General features: G+C 44.8%; 1 protein-coding gene and 1 pseudogene across 1 annotated transcript in view; both read right to left on the reverse strand.

The window, feature by feature from the left end:
- The window catches only part of LOC126535566 (mitochondrial-processing peptidase subunit alpha), a 254,117-nt gene that overhangs the window by 16,198 nt on the left and 220,078 nt on the right, over positions 1–17,841 (reverse strand). The window contains exon 13 of the mRNA XM_055073207.1: positions 15,701–15,845. Coding sequence (XP_054929182.1) covers positions 15,701–15,845 — 145 coding nt within the window. The remainder of the gene's footprint in view (positions 1–15,700; positions 15,846–17,841) is intronic.
- LOC140219382 (uncharacterized) lies at positions 1,503–3,684 on the reverse strand (annotated as a pseudogene).

The following is a 17,841-nucleotide window of genomic DNA, read 5'->3' on the forward strand; positions in this document are numbered from 1 at the left end:
CGTGACATTATCCCCGGCCGGTGACGCACCGTCCAGGTGCTGGTTGTGGTCAAAATGGGTTATCACAGTTGTAACGCTTGAGGCAGCCAACATATACGATGTCACTTCGAGGTATGGCCATCGATGAAGTGGATGCCATGGGAGTTATCTCATAGGTGACAGGAGTCACCTGGAGCAGCACAGAGTAGGGCCCGAAGTACTGCGACGTTAACTTTTCACAGAGGCTGACACGACGCGATGGGAGCCAGAGAAGGACAAAAGAGCCCGGTGGAAAAGCAGTATCCCGGCGTCGACGATCGTAAATGGACTTGTGCATAGGAAGTTGTGAACGTGGATGCCGGATCAGAAAGGAGCAAAGTGTGAAATGGTAATAAGGGATGGCGGCCAAAGAGAAAATAGAAGGGTCAGTAGCCAGCAGTGTTATGACGCGATGAGTTGTATGTAAATATGACAAACGGAAGGGCAACGTCTGAATCGTAGTGATCATGAGAAACGTACATGGAAAGCGTATCGGTCAGTGTACGGTTAAGGCATTTGGTGAGTCCATTGATTTGAGGGTGATATGAGGTGGTGAAGTTGTGATGAGTAGCACATGATCGAAGTAGATTGTCAACAATACGAGACAGGAAATACTCCTGCAATCTGTGAGTAGGGGACATGGAGCACCATGTTGGAGGATGACGTCGTACACTAGGAAGTCGGCTACATCCGTAGTGCAGCTCGTTGGCAACACTCAAGTAAGTGCACATCGCGTGGTATATTCTGTAGCAACTGCAATCCATTTGTTACCTTTCATGGAAATTCATACCTGCCAACTTGAAGATATGGAAATTCGTAAAACTATCGTGGCGGTGAGAGGGGGGGAAGGGGGGGTGCGTGGCAGCACTTTTTTTTAAGGGATTTACCTTTTGTGAGAAACTTACTCTCATTTTCACAAGTGCAAGTGAAATCCATGTCTTGGAGAGTAAAGAGTGAAAACTCCACTGGCGCACAATTTATTTTTGCAATGCTTTTATTGTTGCCGACATTGCTTCAGAAACTTGTCCGTGTAGGTTTGCTCAGAGCAAGTACCACTCTGGTGCCCCTTGACCATCAGCAGACTTTCGAGTGTTTTCTCAGACACAGATGAGCGAAACTCCGTTTGAGTCTTGTTCACAGTGCTGAATATTCTCTCACATTCAGCATTGCTGTGGGGAATGGAGAGAATACCCAGCATAACCATTGAAATTCTGTGGAACCTGAGCAATCTGTCAACACTTCAAACGCTTCTTAATTGCGACCACAGCATGTTGCACCCTGGCTCATTCAATATGTCGGCTGGAACCTGATATGCTTGCAAGTTGGCAAACTCGACTTCAAGTACGTCGATTACTTCTGATTCACAGGGTTCACGCTGGTGTACATGACAAAAATTCAAGGGTTTTCAAGGACTTTCAAGGCCCTGTGTGTGGATTTAAATTGACAGATGTTCAGGGGTAGACAGAGGCTCGAAATGATGATAATTAGCTGAAAAAGGGGATTGTCGCTGCAGCCAACGCTTTAACAACGAAACTTGTCTTCAGACAAAACTATGGCTCCAGCGATACTTTCATTTTTTTTTTTACCATTATTCATCACTGTTTGTCAGAGTTACACGCATGACCACTTTCAGTGCGTTAGAAGATGCAAACATTTATTTGCTAAAGCAGATCAACCAAGCAACAAACACTCCCTCAGTCCTTAGGTGGCCTCATTTTGCTTCGCCTGAATTTTTACGTCAATGTCCAAGATCTCCGGCTGCTTGCTCTTGGCAGTCTTCCTTAGGTTGTTTAACTTCATTATGCAAGTCGGGTCACTGGTTGCCTCCGCTTTTTCTGCATATGAGTCTGCTGAAGCTGTCAATTCTGCAACAGCGGCTTCTAGTTTCTTTTTCTTCCTTCTGAGAGTTTCAATCTCTTCATCAATGCAGCATTTCTTCCTCTGTTTCGCACCTTCACGCTCCTGCTTGTTCTGTGTTTCCAAAAAGGCACAGTACTGGTTCTTCGCAGAAGCCACAGATGCTCTCAATTCCTTGGTGATGGGCACATAGAAAATGCCACCTGCTACGCGTACAGCATCACAGATAATGCGCTGTGAAATGCGAGACACTTCTTTCGTGTTTTCTACTGAAACCTGGCGATTCACGCTGAATCCTCTCTCTACACTTGCTTGGTCATGACTAAGTGTAAGCAGCAGTTTTCCAACACTCCAAAGCTCGGCATATGCTGAGCCAACCTCTAAAAGTTCATAGAAAAATTTGTCAAGTGTATGCAAGCACCTTTCAAATAGCTGCAACTCATGTTTGCGCTCCTGTAGCAGCTCAATTAACTGTGCAAGCACAGTATCCCTTGAATGCTCATGGATTCTCTCTGCTGAAATGAGTGCACCCAGAACTTTTTTTAAGCCTTCCAGACACTCATCCAGCTTCGATGAAATCTGCCTGGGGTCTAGTGAAGAGAGGCCTCTCACAATGGGATATCGCAGGGGGCTCTTCTCCAGGATCTTTATTGTGACACTTAGAAGAAACTCCTTGCACTGCATCGCCGTGGGGCTCTTCTCCAGGATCTTTATTGTGACACTTAGAAGAAACTCCTTGCACTGCATGCGAAATGCAAATGCCGCTTTCACACTTACTGTGTGGCTTTTAAGAAGCTGCTTGGCTGTGTGACCAACATCTATCTTCTCGAGTGGCACATGGTTGTTTATATTTTCAAAGCCAATCTTCAGGAGGCCAGTGATTTCCACTGATGAACAGAGAACAGAAGACTTGATAAACTTTATTAGCAGTTTTCTGACAATATTCTCAAGGTCCTTCGCCAAAAAGAACATAACTGGCTTATCTGTCTGAAAGTGTGTCAAAAATGGCTGGAGGGTCATCGCAATAGGAAGTGCAAACTTGAGGTTTGCTACGACTAGTGGGTCAGTGAAAGTCACAAACATTCTGAAAAGAAGCACACTTGGGAAGGTTCACTTCCTTGCTTCTTACCACTTCCACATACTCTTTGACGTCAGGCCAGAAAAGCAGAACCCGCTCTATCACCACGATGCTCTCATTCCACCGATGTGCACAGAACTTGAGAGGAAACAGAGTTGGTCCAGTGACAGCTACAAAGTCTTCTCTCTGGGTAGGTGCATCAAAAAACAGCCTGCTCATACTTGAGAGCAAAATGTCCAAGCTCCATTTGCTTGGTGCAAGACCTGCCTTGTAGGCATTATGCACAGTGTGCAAGGTACAGCTGCCCAAGTCTAAGCACCTCACCTGATTGTTCTTCTGTAGGTGCTGCTGCAGGCCTTTGAATGCCTTGGGATTCACATTGGGTCAGTCCACTGACACTTGCACTATTTTATGTAACGGAAGCGGTTCTAAGGCACCAAGTAGTTTTTCTTTCAGATCTTATGCCCTGGCATGGCCCACAAACACAGATGTGAAGTAGCGTACGGTGACCGACTGTGATGCATCCCAGTACCTTAGATGGAAATCCATTTGCTTTTGCTGGCAATTCTCATTCAGAGATTCATCGAACAAGACAACATAGTAGTCGCTTTTCTCTATCTCCCACCACAGAGAGAAAAGAAAGAATGGCCTCAAACCGTGCCAAGCGATATACGAGCACGTCTGCTCTCCGCATGTGAAAGATTGTGCCACTTCACTGTCTGGAAACATCCTCTGAAACAATTCATTCACCTGTGATGACGAATGATGTGAATAGTGCGATGTTATAACCTTCAATGTCCACAAAAAATTCTGCGTCAATCACAAGTTCACGCTTATTGCATGCATCCATCATGTTTGACGACTGCAATGGCCCTGGCTGTGGTTCATTCACTTTAGATTCAGAGATCGTCAGGAAGCTTCTTATCATGCAGCTACTCCTGGTGGCTTGCATGTGCTCTGTATGCTTTGCACTTCTTAGAAAAGACGGGGAATGCGGGAGATGGAAATTCAAGACAATGAGCAAAACGTGAACAAGGTGAATGCAGGAGCCAACGTTTCGACAAGTGGACTTGTCTTCTTCAAGGCAATGTATGCTTTCCTCGCCACAGTATATATAGGTGGGGTTCTTCTAAAGGGGAGAGGTTGTGAGGCGGGAGGACACGGAAACGAGGGAAAATGTGTTGGCATGTCGAATTGAGAGTAAAGGAATGCTGTGTACAAGGTCAAAGTCAGGGCACCCCCCCCACCCCGGTCTGTCAAGGCATGTGCGTTAGCCGGAGTGTCAAGGACGTCTGACACGCTGGCTTACAAAAGAAAAAAAGAAAAAAAGAAAAGGGGGGGGGGGGATACGCCAAGAGATCAAACTAAGTGTTGTTTCCTATAGCTTGAAGTTTAGCATAGCGAATAGATTCTAAAGCTCCCTTTGAAATGTTTATGCCTATTGGTTGCAATGTCTTGAACTTATGGATAAGGTATGATTCTCTGTATTTTCTTTCTCGTTCAGAACGGAAATTTGACTGTAAGATGTAGAGTTTAAATTAATCAAAGTTATGACCTGGTTGGTTGAAATGCTCGGCAACGGCGTTGGGAAGCTTTTTAGCTGTGTCCGCGCGATGTCCGTTTAATCTGACGTTCATTGATTGTTCTGTTTCACCGATATATTGTTTCTTACAGAAGGAACATTCAAGCACATAAATCCCATTCGAACTTGTACAAGTGAAGCTAGATTTGACTTCATGTGTATATATAACTATTTGCGGTGCTTTTAATTTTAATGCCACTTTGAAGGTGCCTGCAGGTTTTGCACCTAGGGCGACAACATGCTTTTATTACAAGGGAATGCTTTTGGCTGACTTTTGCGTGCACTAACATGCCTTTAAAGTTCTTGTTTCGGCGATAGGTAACCCTGGGTACATCCAGGAATGCTTTTCGCAGACGCTCATTACTTGATAATATTGGGTGGTATTTTCTTAGGATGTTGTTTATGTTTGGGAGTGCATTAGAATATTTTGTTATAAAGGCTGGCGGTCTGTCAGATTCTAATGTGGGCTGTCTCTTCGCCAATTCCGACTGTCTCTCCAATCTTGACGCGGCATCATAAGCTCTATCGAGAGCAACTTGGGGATAGTTTCTTTCTGCTAGCGTTGATTTAAGGTCATTTAGGTGGTGGATATAATCGTGGTCTTCGCTGCAGGTTCTTCTTATACGTTTCGCTTGTCCGACAAGAATTCCTTGCTTGCAATGTCTGTCTAATTGGAGACAGTCACTACAAGTACATGCACGAACACTTCCCACCAGGCCAACACTCACCACACATTAGCTTTAAGAGCGGTGCCACAACACACACCATCCGAGACCTCATTGCTGCAGCACCACAGAACATCACACATTTCTTCATTCACTGCAGGACTAATGACCTTAACCACGACACCGGTGACAACACAGTTGAGGCCATGAAAACGCTCATAAACGATTTGGACACCCACAGACCAAATGCAGAAATCACCTTGACAACAGTACTTCCCAGGATCGCAAACAAACACAGGCCACTTATTCAACAATCAGTGACACTTCTAGCTCACGCCCTAGGGACACGTAAGCTCAATGATTTTCTTCTTGACATTGGAAACCAACACGAAAACGTCGATGTCATCCACCACGCTTAAATACACCAGGACCCCGACATTCTGCTCGTCCGGGACGGACTTCACCCCAATTTTTTTGGCATCAAGGTAATGGCTAACAACATCAAGTACAGGCTCAGGAACTCTTTTAAATCGACGCAACCTACAACACCAATAAATCCTGCCTCCCAGTTAGCTTCAACACAGGAACACATGCCTGAACTTTTCAACACCAGCTCGCACGCACGTTCCACCAAAGCTAGAACCCAAGAAGCATCTACACAGACGGTGGACGCGGAACCAACACCACCTTTACAACATCTGCGCATATGGAAGCCCACAACCACCTGCGAAGCCTTCACGCAAACAGCTACATACACTAACAAGAAAACCGATACGCAGACAGACATCGGTGCAGGCCTCGACAAGAAAACTAAGCGTAAAAAGACACCACCTGAAGATTTTTTGCCCCGGAGGTCTGCCCGAACCAAACAGAAATGACTACCATGCACTAGGGATAGCACACGCAACAACAAATCTCGCCTTTTCCTCCAATCCCGCAAACTTGTCGCCAAACAAACAAATTACAGATCTCACCTAAAAACTTACACTAGCTGCATTAAACAGAGGAAAATCCCAAGAGGTCTCAGAATTAAGGTTAGATGCGCCCTTGGTTCTTTACCCTCCAGGCTATTATTAAAGTGGAATGCTGTCCTAGAAAATGCATCACTCTCCCTTATTGACATTCTCGAAGAACACTGCAAAGAACAACTTATGATAATCTCTGATCAACTCGAGAGTATAAAGTTAACTGAACCGGAAAGAAGAGAACTTAAACAATTCGTCCAAACTAAGGAGGAAAAATTACTAGATAAATACCAGCGCAAAGATATAAGAGCTGCAGATCCACCCAAAGAAACTAATGTAACCCCTGCAGCACGTAGCTCCACCGGCAGTCCTACAGGCGAGCATCCAGCGCACTGCAGCAATGTAGTAGACATATCCCAGAGTCTAAGCCCCGAAGAAGTTGATCTCCTGAAACGTGGTCTAACGTTTTGTCCGACGAACAACGCAGTAAACGAATACGAACTCCAGAAAGATATAACAGAGTTTTCACGACGCATGCGCATCAAGGAGTTCTTTTTCGGTAGACCAGATGTAGGAAAAGAAGATAAAGACTCTCTTAGACCACCTAGCACGTGGACACCGGAAACCGAACAGTGCCCAGACCTCGATTTATACTTAAAACTGATATCAAAGGAAATTCTAGAGTCAACGTGGCATTGCCGGAAACGCAAAAATTTGACCCCCGCTCAACACCAAATCCTTAAAGAACTTGCGAAAAGGAATGATATTGTAATAAAACCAGCAGACAAAGGCGGCAGTATCGTAATCTGGCCTATAGAAAAGTACAAGAATGAGGCCTCTAAACAATTGAGCAACCACACCCATTACAGAAAACTCAACTCTAACCCAACTTCAGATAACAGCAATATTGTGATAAGCACAATAGAGGAGCTCCTGTCCAGGGAACTAATCACGCAATCTGAATATCGCTTCATGATGCCCAAGAACAAAACAGCAGGCCGCTTTATCTTCTTCCTAAAATACATAAAGTTCCGGTCGAAGAAATATTTACAGCAGAAATCCCAGGTCGGCCTATTGCGTCTAATAACAACAGACCTACTGAGTCACTATCTAAATTCTTAGATCACCACCTGTCAAACATACCCACCACCCTCCCATCTTTCGTTCAAGACACGCCGCACTTCCTTCGAATTATCGACGGCATCATCGCCAACCAAGTCCTTTCCGCCCGCGCTATTCTAGTCACTTTGGATGTTTCTGCCCTTTACACCAACATTCCCATGAGTGAAGGAATTGAAGCCGTTTCTAGATCCCTCGCAGTCAATCCTTAAGCGCACGCTCCTGAAGTTTACTTATCGCTCCTTAGGTTAGTTCTCACGCTCAACTATTTCGAATTCGATTCTATACACTACCTGCAAATTTTCGGCACTAGCATGGGTACGCCATTCGCTCCCACGTATGCGAACATTTTCATGGGACAGCTTGAAGCAGACCTGCTGAAATCCTATCCTTTAAAACCCATACCTATCTTCGTTACATTGACGACATATTTATAATATGGGAACACGGCACAAGCGCCTTAACCGACTTAATTAGCCATTTCAATCGCTTTCACCCGAGTATTAAATTTACTGCTCACCACTCTCCTAGTCAGATCAACTTCCTGGACACGACGGTCTACATAGAAAACTGAAAACTGAGAACGACACTGTACCGGAAGCCTGCAGATAGCCAGCAATATTTAGACTACAACAGTCATCACCCGCGACATTGCAAGCAAGGGATTTTTGTCGGACAAGCAAAACGTATAAGAAGAATCTGCAGCGAAGACCACGATTATATCCACCACCTAGATGACCTTAAATCAACGCTAGCAGAAAGGAACTATCCCCAAGTTGCTCTCGATAGAGCTTATAATGCCGCGTCAAGATTGGAGAGACAGTCGGAATTAGCGAAGAGACAGCCCACATTAGAATCTGACAGACCGCTGGCCTTTATAACATAATGTTCTAATGCCCTCCCAAACATAAACAACATCCTAAGAAAATACCACCCAATATTATCAAGTAACGAGCGTCTGCGAAAAGCGTTCCCGGATGTACCCAGGGTTACCTATCACCAAAACAAGAACTTTAAAGACATGTTAGTGCACGCAAAAGTCAGCCAACAGCATGCCCCCGTAATAAAAGCATGTTGTCGCCCTAGGTGCAAAACCTGCAGGCACTTTTAACGTGACATTAAAATTAAAAGCACCGCAAATAGTTATACACATGCAGTCAAATCTAGCTTCACTTGTACAAGTTCGGATGTGATTTATATGCTTGAATGTTCCTTCTGTAAGAAACAATATATCGGTGAAACAGGACAATCAACGAACGTCAGATTAAACGGACATCGCGCGGACACAGCTAAAAAGCTTTCCACCGCCGTCACTGAGCATTTCAACCAACCAGGTCATAACTTTGATGAAGTTAAACTCTACATCTTACATTCAAATTTCCGTTCTGAACGAGAAAGAAAATACAGAGAATCATACCTTATCCATAAGTTCAAGACATTGCAACCAATAGGCATAAACATTTCAAAGGGAGCTCTAGAATCTATTCGCTATGCTAAACTTCAAGCTATAGGAAACAACACTTAGTTTGATTTCTTGGTGTATCCCCCCCACCTTTTCTGCTGCCGTTAAGTACGGACGTAAAGCAGAGAAGAACTACTCTCTCTCAATGCAGCTCAGTGCCTCAACCACAGAGTAGGTTGTGCTGCCAATGACTATGTCTTCATTGCCTTTCTGGTTCTCTGCAGCTCCATAGTCAACTTCCTGCAATGAATGACATGCCTTGACAACACCTGGGTGCACAAATCTAGTCAGGAGATCCTTGAAAAGGTGGTTCAAGAGGCCCCTCAGTACATGAATCTGAGAAGCCTGTGCCTGAAGAAGGCAGTTTGCCTTCTCAAAAAGCGGTATAACATTTTGGAGAAAAAGACAGCATGTCCTGTTTAGCTCCAATGACAAAAAATAAAGCAGCCGCTCCTCACAGGTCACGTGGCTGGCTTCCCCAGAATCCTTGGTATGAAGTTTCAGTTTTCTTGCTTGAGGTCCAGAATTAGCTCTTTTCCTCTTTAGCAAGAGTTCATCGCTGTCGGTGCTTTTTTTCCCGAGGCCTGCAGCAGTCTTGTGAAGATGTGTAACATTGGGGTCAGTGCAGGGTTCTTGGGGATTTGTGAGAAAGTCTTCGGAATTGGGTACAACTCCAAAAACAAGCTCTGCTTGCTGCACTGCTTTGTTTCAGATAAAAAAAAAGCTGAGTAGTGGTTTCCACTGGTCAAGCAGCCTCTTCAAACACTTTCCCAACGACAGCCAACGTGTTGGCGAATGCTTCAACATCTTTCTGACCTCGGTGTCATGCATTTTTTGGAACTGTTTAAATCGATCTTTCCGTTTCAAGCTTTTCTCTAGTTATAAAAAAATGTCAACCAAAGCCTCATCAACCTTTACAGGAAGACATGAAGCTCCTTTTTGGGCGGCCAAATTGATGAGAAGGCACGGGCAGCCAACCCCTATCAAACCTGGTTGAGCCTCTCTCAATACAGTAGAAGCACTGTTTTTCTTGCCGATCATGACATTGGCATTGTCCGAACACATAACCAACTGGTTTCCAACAGGCAAATTCCGAGACTTCATCTCGTCCAGAACCAGATTTGCAATCTTGTGCCCCGTCGCTCCCCTTGGATTGTCCCGACGCAAAGAAGGTGGCTTTTGACTATATTCGTTTCTTTAACGAAATATGTCACAACAATAGGGTAATGCTGTGTATCCCTATTGTTACTGCCATGCACAGCGATGGAAAATACTTGCTGTTTTAGGGCATCCAGCAAAGGAGTCTCCACGTTGGTGGCCATTTCCCGAACAATTGACGTCCTCTTTGTTCGTCCACAGGCATATTGTTTCGCTTCTTCACACTGCATGAATCATGAACACAGATCATGAACCTGCTGTTCATGATCTGAGAATGCCTGCCAAACGCACCCCAGCCCATTCTTATTTATCTGATTATTTCCGTCTCATGATCCAGATCCGCCGTCACTACCTGCCCTAAGTAGATGTATTCCCTTACCACTTCCAGTGCCTCGCTACCTATTGTAAATTGCTGTTCTCTTCCGAGACTGTTAAACATTACTTTAGTTTTCTGCAGAATAATTTTTAGACCCACTCTTCTGCTTTGCCTCTCCAGGTCAGTGAGCATGCATTGCAATTGGTCCCCTGAGTTACTAAGCAAGGCAATATCATCAGCGAATCGCAAGTTGCTAAGGTATTCTCCATTAACTTTTATCCCCAATTCTTCCCAATCAAGGTCTCTGAATACCTCCTGTAAGCATGCTGTGAATAGCATTGGAGGGATCGTATCTCCCTGCCTGACGCCTTTCTTTATTGGGATTTTGTTGCTTTCTTTATGGAGGACTATGGTGGCTGTGGAGCCGCTATAGATATCAATATTTTTACATACGGCTCGTCTACACCCTGATTCCGTAATGCCTCCATGACTGCTGAGGTTTCGACAGAATCAAATGCCTTCTCGTAATCAATGAAAGCTATATATAAGGGTTGGTTATATTCCGCACATTTCTCCATCACCTGATTGATAGTGTGAATATGGTCTATTGTTGAGTAGCCTTTACGGAATCCTGCCTGGTCCTTTGGTTGACGAAAGTCTAAGATGTTCCTGATTCTATTTGCAATTACCTTAGTAAATACTTTGTAGGCAACGGACAGTAAACTGATCGGTCTATAATTTTTCAAGTCTTTATCGTCCTCTCCTTATGGATTAGGTTTATGTTAGCGTTTTTCCAAGATTCCGGTACGCTCGAAGTCATGAGGCATTGCGTATACAGGGTGGCCAGTTTCTCTAGAACAATCTGCCCACCATCCTTCAACAAATCTGCTGTTACCTGATCCTCCCCAGCTGCCTTCCCCCTTTGCATAGCTTCCAAGGCTTTCTTCACTTCTTCCGGTGTTACCTGTGGGATTTCGAATTCCTCTAGACTATTCTCTCTTCCATTATCTTCGTGGGTGCCACTGGTACTGTATAAATCTCTATAGAACTCCTCAGCCACTTGAACTATCTCATCCATATTAGTAATGATATTGCCGGCTTTGTCTCTTAACGCATACATCTGATTCTTGCCAATTCCTAGTTTCTTCTTCACTGCTTTTAGGCTTCCTTCGTTCCAGAGAGCATGTTCAATTCTATCCATATTATACTTCCTTATGTCAGCTGTGTTACGCTTGTTGATTAACTTCGAAAGTTCTGCCAGTTCTATTCTTGCTGTAGGGTTAGAGGCTTTCATACATTGGCGTTTCTTGATCAGATCTTTCGTCTCCTGCGATAGCTTACTGGTATCCTGTCTAACGGAGTTACCACCGACTTCTATTGCACACTCCTTAATGATGCCCACGAGATGCCGTTCATTGCTTCAACACTAAAGTCCTCTTCCTGAGTTAAAGCCGAATACCTGTTCTGTAGCTTGATCTGGAATTCCTCTATTTTCCCTCTTACCGCTAACTCATTGATCGACTTCTTATGCACTAGTTGCTTCCGTTCCCTCCTCAGGTCTAGGCTAATTCGAGTTCTTACCATCCTATGGTCACTGCAGCTCACCTTGCTGAGCACGTCCACATCTTGTATGATGCCAGGGTTAGCGCAGAGTATGAAGTCTATATCATTTCTAGTCTCGCCGTTCGGGCTCCTCCACGTCCACTTTCGGCTATCCCGCTTGCAGAAGAAGGTATTCATTATCCGCATATTATTCTGTTCCGCAAACTCTACTAATAACTCTCTCCTGCTATTCCTAGTGCCTATGCCATATTCCCCCACTGCCTTGTCTCCAGCCTGCTTCTTGCCTACCTCTACATTAAGGTCGCCCATTAGTATAGTGTATTTTGTTTTCACTCTACCCATCGCCGATTCCACGTCTTCATAGAAGCTTTCGACTTCCTGGTCATCATGACTGGATGTAGAGGCGTAGACCTGTACAACCTTCATTTTGTACCTCTTATTAAGTTTCACAACAAAACCTGCCACCCGTTCGTTAATGCTATAGAATTCCTGTATGTTACCAGCTATATTCTTATTAATCAGGAATCCGACTCCTAGTTCTCGTCTCTCCGCTAAGCCCCGGTAGCACAAAACGTGCCCGCTTTTCAGCACTGTATATGCTTCTTTTGGCCTCCTAACTTCACTGAGCCCTATTATATCCCATTTACTGCCCTCTAATTCCTCCAATAGCACTGCTAGACTCACCTCACTAGATAACGTTCTAGCATTAAACGTTGCCAGGTTCATATTCCAATGGCGGCCTCTCCGGAGCCAGGGATTCTTAGCACCCTTTGCAGCGTCGCAGGTCTGACCGCCGCCGTGGTCAGTTGCTTCGCAGCTGCTGGGGGCTGAGGGCCGGGGTTTGGTTGCGGTGTTCATATAGGAGGTTGTGGCCAAGTACTGCACCAGGGTGGCCAATCCTGCTCTGGTGAGGGAGTGCGTTACCGGTTCTGGTCACCAGGATCAGGCCACACTCCAGGCCTGTTTATGCAATTTTATCAACACGCGGATTTTTTTCTTTTTTTTAATCTGGTGGAAAATTTCGCGGCACCGGGATTCGAACCACGGACCTCTTGCACGCGAGGCGGGTGTTCTACCTCTACGCCACCGCTGCTCACCGAAACGAGGAGTTTTAAAGCTTCGAAAGTGCGCCGTAGCTTTGAAAGATGCCGGCAATAGTTTGCTACCCATGCCGAGCCGTGCCAGAGTCTCTCTCCTCCCCCTCCCCCCCTCATGACTGCGGAACAGGCTTAGCAGATGAAAGCGCTGCTGGCAGCGGCCGGTGTTCATGTGGCATTCTGGCATTACTAATGCAACCCAATGATTTGAAAAACGCGTGAGCAGCCGCCAAATGTGCACCCCGTTCCTCGTGAACTCTCTTGGTGTGTACGAAATGCGGAGCACCGTTAATTGGCAAACAGCTTTAAACGAATTCTTTTTGTTTTGCCAATTACAAGATATTCATCTTGTGTGCCATCTGCGGTGGTGCCGCATGGACCAAACGTGCAACCCATTCCTTGTGAACAATCTGACTGCGGGTGATATGCGCAGTACCAGTAATCGGCATATTACACTTCTTTTTTTCCCCATAACAAACGTTTCACACTAGCGCATACATGCTCAGGCATGTGCTAGGGGCATACTAGCCTGTTAACTGGTAATGTCTAAATACTTTATTACATTCCTGAATAAATCAAGCTGTCTATTTTTCTCATTACAAACTTTTTGCTCACCTGTTTTTGGCAACATTAGTACACCTGTAATGTTTTTATATATATATGAAGCCAAAAGCATTAAGCTTGTAAGTACTGTAAGCAGATTATTATGAGGCTTATGAGTCGATTCTGAATGCAATTATGTAAATAGCAATGCCTCAGTATTGCACTGAGCAAAGTTTTTCTTTCTCATTTTTCTCAAAACATGGTTTTTGGTCACTTTGGTTGTTTACTGTATCAATATCTTTGGATCTAGGACAGCTAGGGCTATTACTTCTTTTGCAGCACAAAGCTAAATGTGTTGAGAATGCAACGTTGAGAGCAGATTTTTTTTTTATTTTGAGCTCCAAATTTTTTATTTACATTTATATGTGCTCTTATTATTGCTACTGTGAACACAAAACTTCGATGAGCTGTAAAATGACAAATAATTGTTCAATTTCGGATCTGTTTCCAGCGTTGCTACCTTTATGCACTCTAGTATCCAATTATATGTTGTTTGCAACTTCCCCTTTAGCAGGTAATTTTTAATTGTTTCAACATCGGCGTTGCCACCGCTGGGAGGCGGCTCTAAAAATTTCAGAGTTGTCAGACTAGCTCTGGGCCGTCCGGCAAGCCGAAGATGCCGCCCGAGTCCAAGGACTTCGAACCACCACCTGAGGCCACCACAACAATAAACTGCCGGACCATTCATTAATAAAGTTTCTTTTTCTTCAACAAACAATAGAATGTAATTAATAACTATCTCGGCAATTACTATGTATATGCAAAATATAATTAGGTACCTAAAATCATCACGAAACACTGAATGAGCATATGCAGTTTTATCAGATTTGATCAAGAAATAAAGTCATCTCAACAACCCATGTTACCCCTTAAAAACAATCCCATGCCGCACTTTGAATCAATGTAGCCAACCATTGCCTAGGCAGAAGTCAGGAAAACCTAGCAGGAACGCAAAGTTTTTGGCTTTGCCAAGCATCATTGGTCCACTTATCGGAATGTTGCGAGCCCGTGCGTCGGCGAACCACTTAAGCAGCGCGTCTTCTACGTCTGCATAGGTGGCCTTCCGCAGGCGCTTTCTGTTTGTCGAGTCGGCGGCAGAGCTGGCGATCTTTTCCTTGTTCTTTAGAATCGTTGAGATGGTTGATTTGAGACATGTTGTAGTTCCTCATTAACTCGCAGTTTTTAGCAACTTGAGACACGTCCTTCAACATTGCTCGCTTCGTTGCCATGTACAGCCCTTTTCGTTTCATGACCGCTGCAGGCACAGCATTCCCACCCGCCATCCTGAATTACAACTTAGGCCCGACTAGAATGAAGCAAGGAAGCATGGAGACTAGTGTGGAGAAGCCATCTTTGCCGGTAATGGCCAGAAAACAAAACTTCTGAACTTCAGCCGGCACCGGCTAAATGCGTGCTACAGTGCCGGCATCGTGTGACACGCCGACACTCGTGGGCAGCGCGTGATGGCAGGGAGAGGGGCACGAAACGGATAGTTCACCTCCGAGGAGGCTTGGGAAAACAGACCACGTGCACTAAGGGGCCAGAGGTCGTCGTTATTTCGCAGTGCGGGTTTGCGCCGTCTGTTCGCTGTAACCGATTGGGAGCGCTCAAAGATTTTCTTTATATGTGCGATTTTATGCCATTGAAATAATGTATATTTTGGCAGTCGCATGGCTCTCGTTCGTTTTAAGCGGAAGTTAGTCTTAAGCGGGGCCATTAAATGTGGGCTCGACTGTACAACAGAATGCCACTAATTTATTATTTTCGGAGGAAAAAAAAAGCAATAAGACTCGATTCTATTCAAAAGAAATTATATCAATAAAAAAATATTCTCCATACCTTCATATACTAGAACTGAACTGTAACCAGGGCTGGCATACAAATCTGGCATTCTTTCTAAAACTAGACTGTACTGTACATCTTCATTTTTATGTAGGTTACTGATAGCTTGCTACATTCTTGTTATGCAATGCTAGGAGACTCCTGAGCATGTTATCACCTGCCCTTATAAGAAAATTGCAATGTTATGACATGGGTGACCATGTCCTTGTTATCACTCGTGTGCAACAAATTGTACAATAAGCACAGTATTATCTGCTTCGCTTCGCTTACCAAACGAGTGTCTTGTGCTAGGTCATGTCTAGGCGAACTCACTTTAAAACAACTACTGTTTTTTCCAACACATTGTCCGTGCCTGCCTTAGCACAATCAACTCACTTATCTCTGAAATGTAGTAGTCGGCATCTTTGCGATGACCACTGGCAAGAACCTGTCGTCCTATGTCCTCAAACATGACCGGACGCGCTTCCAGGTTCATTAGCAGCATCGACTGGAGCTGTGTCTTGGCCCGCTCCAGCTCTATCTGCAAGACACACAGCGGTTTCAACACAAACACGCAATGTCAAACACAACCAACAACAATGGCTGTAACAGCACCTTGGTGCTCAAAGGCAATGAGAAAAAAGAAACAATCAAAGCAGCAATGTCGCTGATGTGTCCATGTTGGCTACAACAATAATTACCGTATTTACAAGACTCTAACATCTCCCCCAAAGCTAACATTCACCCAATTTTCGCAGGCACCTGAATAAGTGCACCTGAATGTCACAAACATGGACCTAAAAAATGTTCACTTGAATGTAATATGCTGGAAATTCATAAATGAAAGATATAGCATGCCATGAACCCCATGTTCATGCTCAGAAAAAATGCGATGTGCAGAATTAATCTTTATAGAAGGAAAACAAAGGAATGAGCTTTCATAATGAAAGCGGTGCATCGTCGTCGCCATTTGTGCTACGCTAGCCACAGAGCACAAAGAAGCGGTAACTACTATCACTTTCGTTGTGTCCCGAACGAGAAGAAAGTGGGTTAACCGAGGGGCCCAATATTTATTGATCATATCATATAAGCAGCCAACAGACAAGGACAACCTAGGGAAATTTACTTGTACTTACCAACTGAAATAAAGATATGATAAATTAATGGAAATAAAAATGGATGAACAAACAACTGGCCGCAGATGGGGAACAATTCCACGTCTTCACATTACGTGCGCGATGCTCTTACCAATTGAGCAACCACACCGCTGTTCTCCCATCCACTTTCTGGGGTATTCATGTTTTACTACTAGAACTAACCCTGGCAGTGTTAGCCAGCAACACTACTCACGAACCTTGGCAGCGGATGTGAAACATCCTTTCTGCCGCAGCCGTCACGAGTACGTGATCTTTTTGGGTGAAGCCAACTGGTAAATAAACCTACACATGCTACCTGAAGGCATCAATGTAGCCGGATTCGAGACTGGCAACATCCGGCAACATTGATGCCTTCAGGTAGCATATGTGGGTTTATTCACGTACTCGTGATGCCTGTGGCAGATCCGCCACCAAGGTTCGTGAGTAGTGTCGCTGGCCACCTCCAATGGTCTCTGTGTGGGACTTGGATACAAGGAATGGTGAAATCATTCTGGCCTTTTTGTCAGCTCTCTAACCACTATGGATGCTAAATTTCGGGAAAGTCTGTTTGCTCTTGAGAAAAGCTGAAACATAGAGTTGGTGTGCCCCTTTTTGAGGGATGATCAGTTGAGAAGGGTCTGGAAGATTCTGTGAAGTGTGTAGTTTTATTCGGCAACGGGTCTGGAGGATTCTGTGAAGGGTGTAGTTTTATTGAGCAACGATGCCAATCACCCACCACCGAGCCCAACGAGGGGGTATAGCAGGGTGAAGCGAACCTTACCATGCCAACCGTACATTGTCACTATGCGGATATACAGTTAGACCTCAATATAACGAAGTATTTAACTTTTCATAAGCTCTTGTCCATAGAACACCATGCATTTAGAACCTCAATATAATGAAGTGTGCTTGTATGCGATTTCAACATAACGAAATTTCGCTTCCGATGCAAAGGAATGCTGAGACAATAAATAGAAACTTCTGCAGACGCAGATGGTCAAACGAGTGAATTACAATCGGCTGCCTGCAAATGCACCTTTCGAATCGCGTGTGGTGTGACAAGAGCCACCGCCAAAGTGGATCCGCATCATGTTCCGTATAAAGTCCAAGTGCCATAATATCCTATTGTGCCCCGAGTGCCCTGCGCTGTGGGTGAGACTGAAAGTGTACAAGGGTGAGACAAGAAAGATGGTGGCTTCACGAGTTCCGCCTTCCCGCATGAGCAAAGGGAAAGAGGGGGATGGGAGCGACCTCCCAGAAACGCGCGTGTCCTGGCTGTGGCTGCACATGGCTGTAAGTGCGGCTGAGAGCATATGCAGCCGCACACCTTGCTTTAGAGCAAATATGCTGCGTGTGCAAAGACTGGGCATGCCGAGACGGCGTGGCATCAAGTCAGCTGTC

The sequence above is a fragment of the Dermacentor andersoni genome, chromosome 7, assembly GCF_023375885.2.
Source record: "Dermacentor andersoni chromosome 7, qqDerAnde1_hic_scaffold, whole genome shotgun sequence".
Taxonomy (NCBI): Eukaryota; Metazoa; Arthropoda; class Arachnida; order Ixodida; family Ixodidae; genus Dermacentor; species Dermacentor andersoni.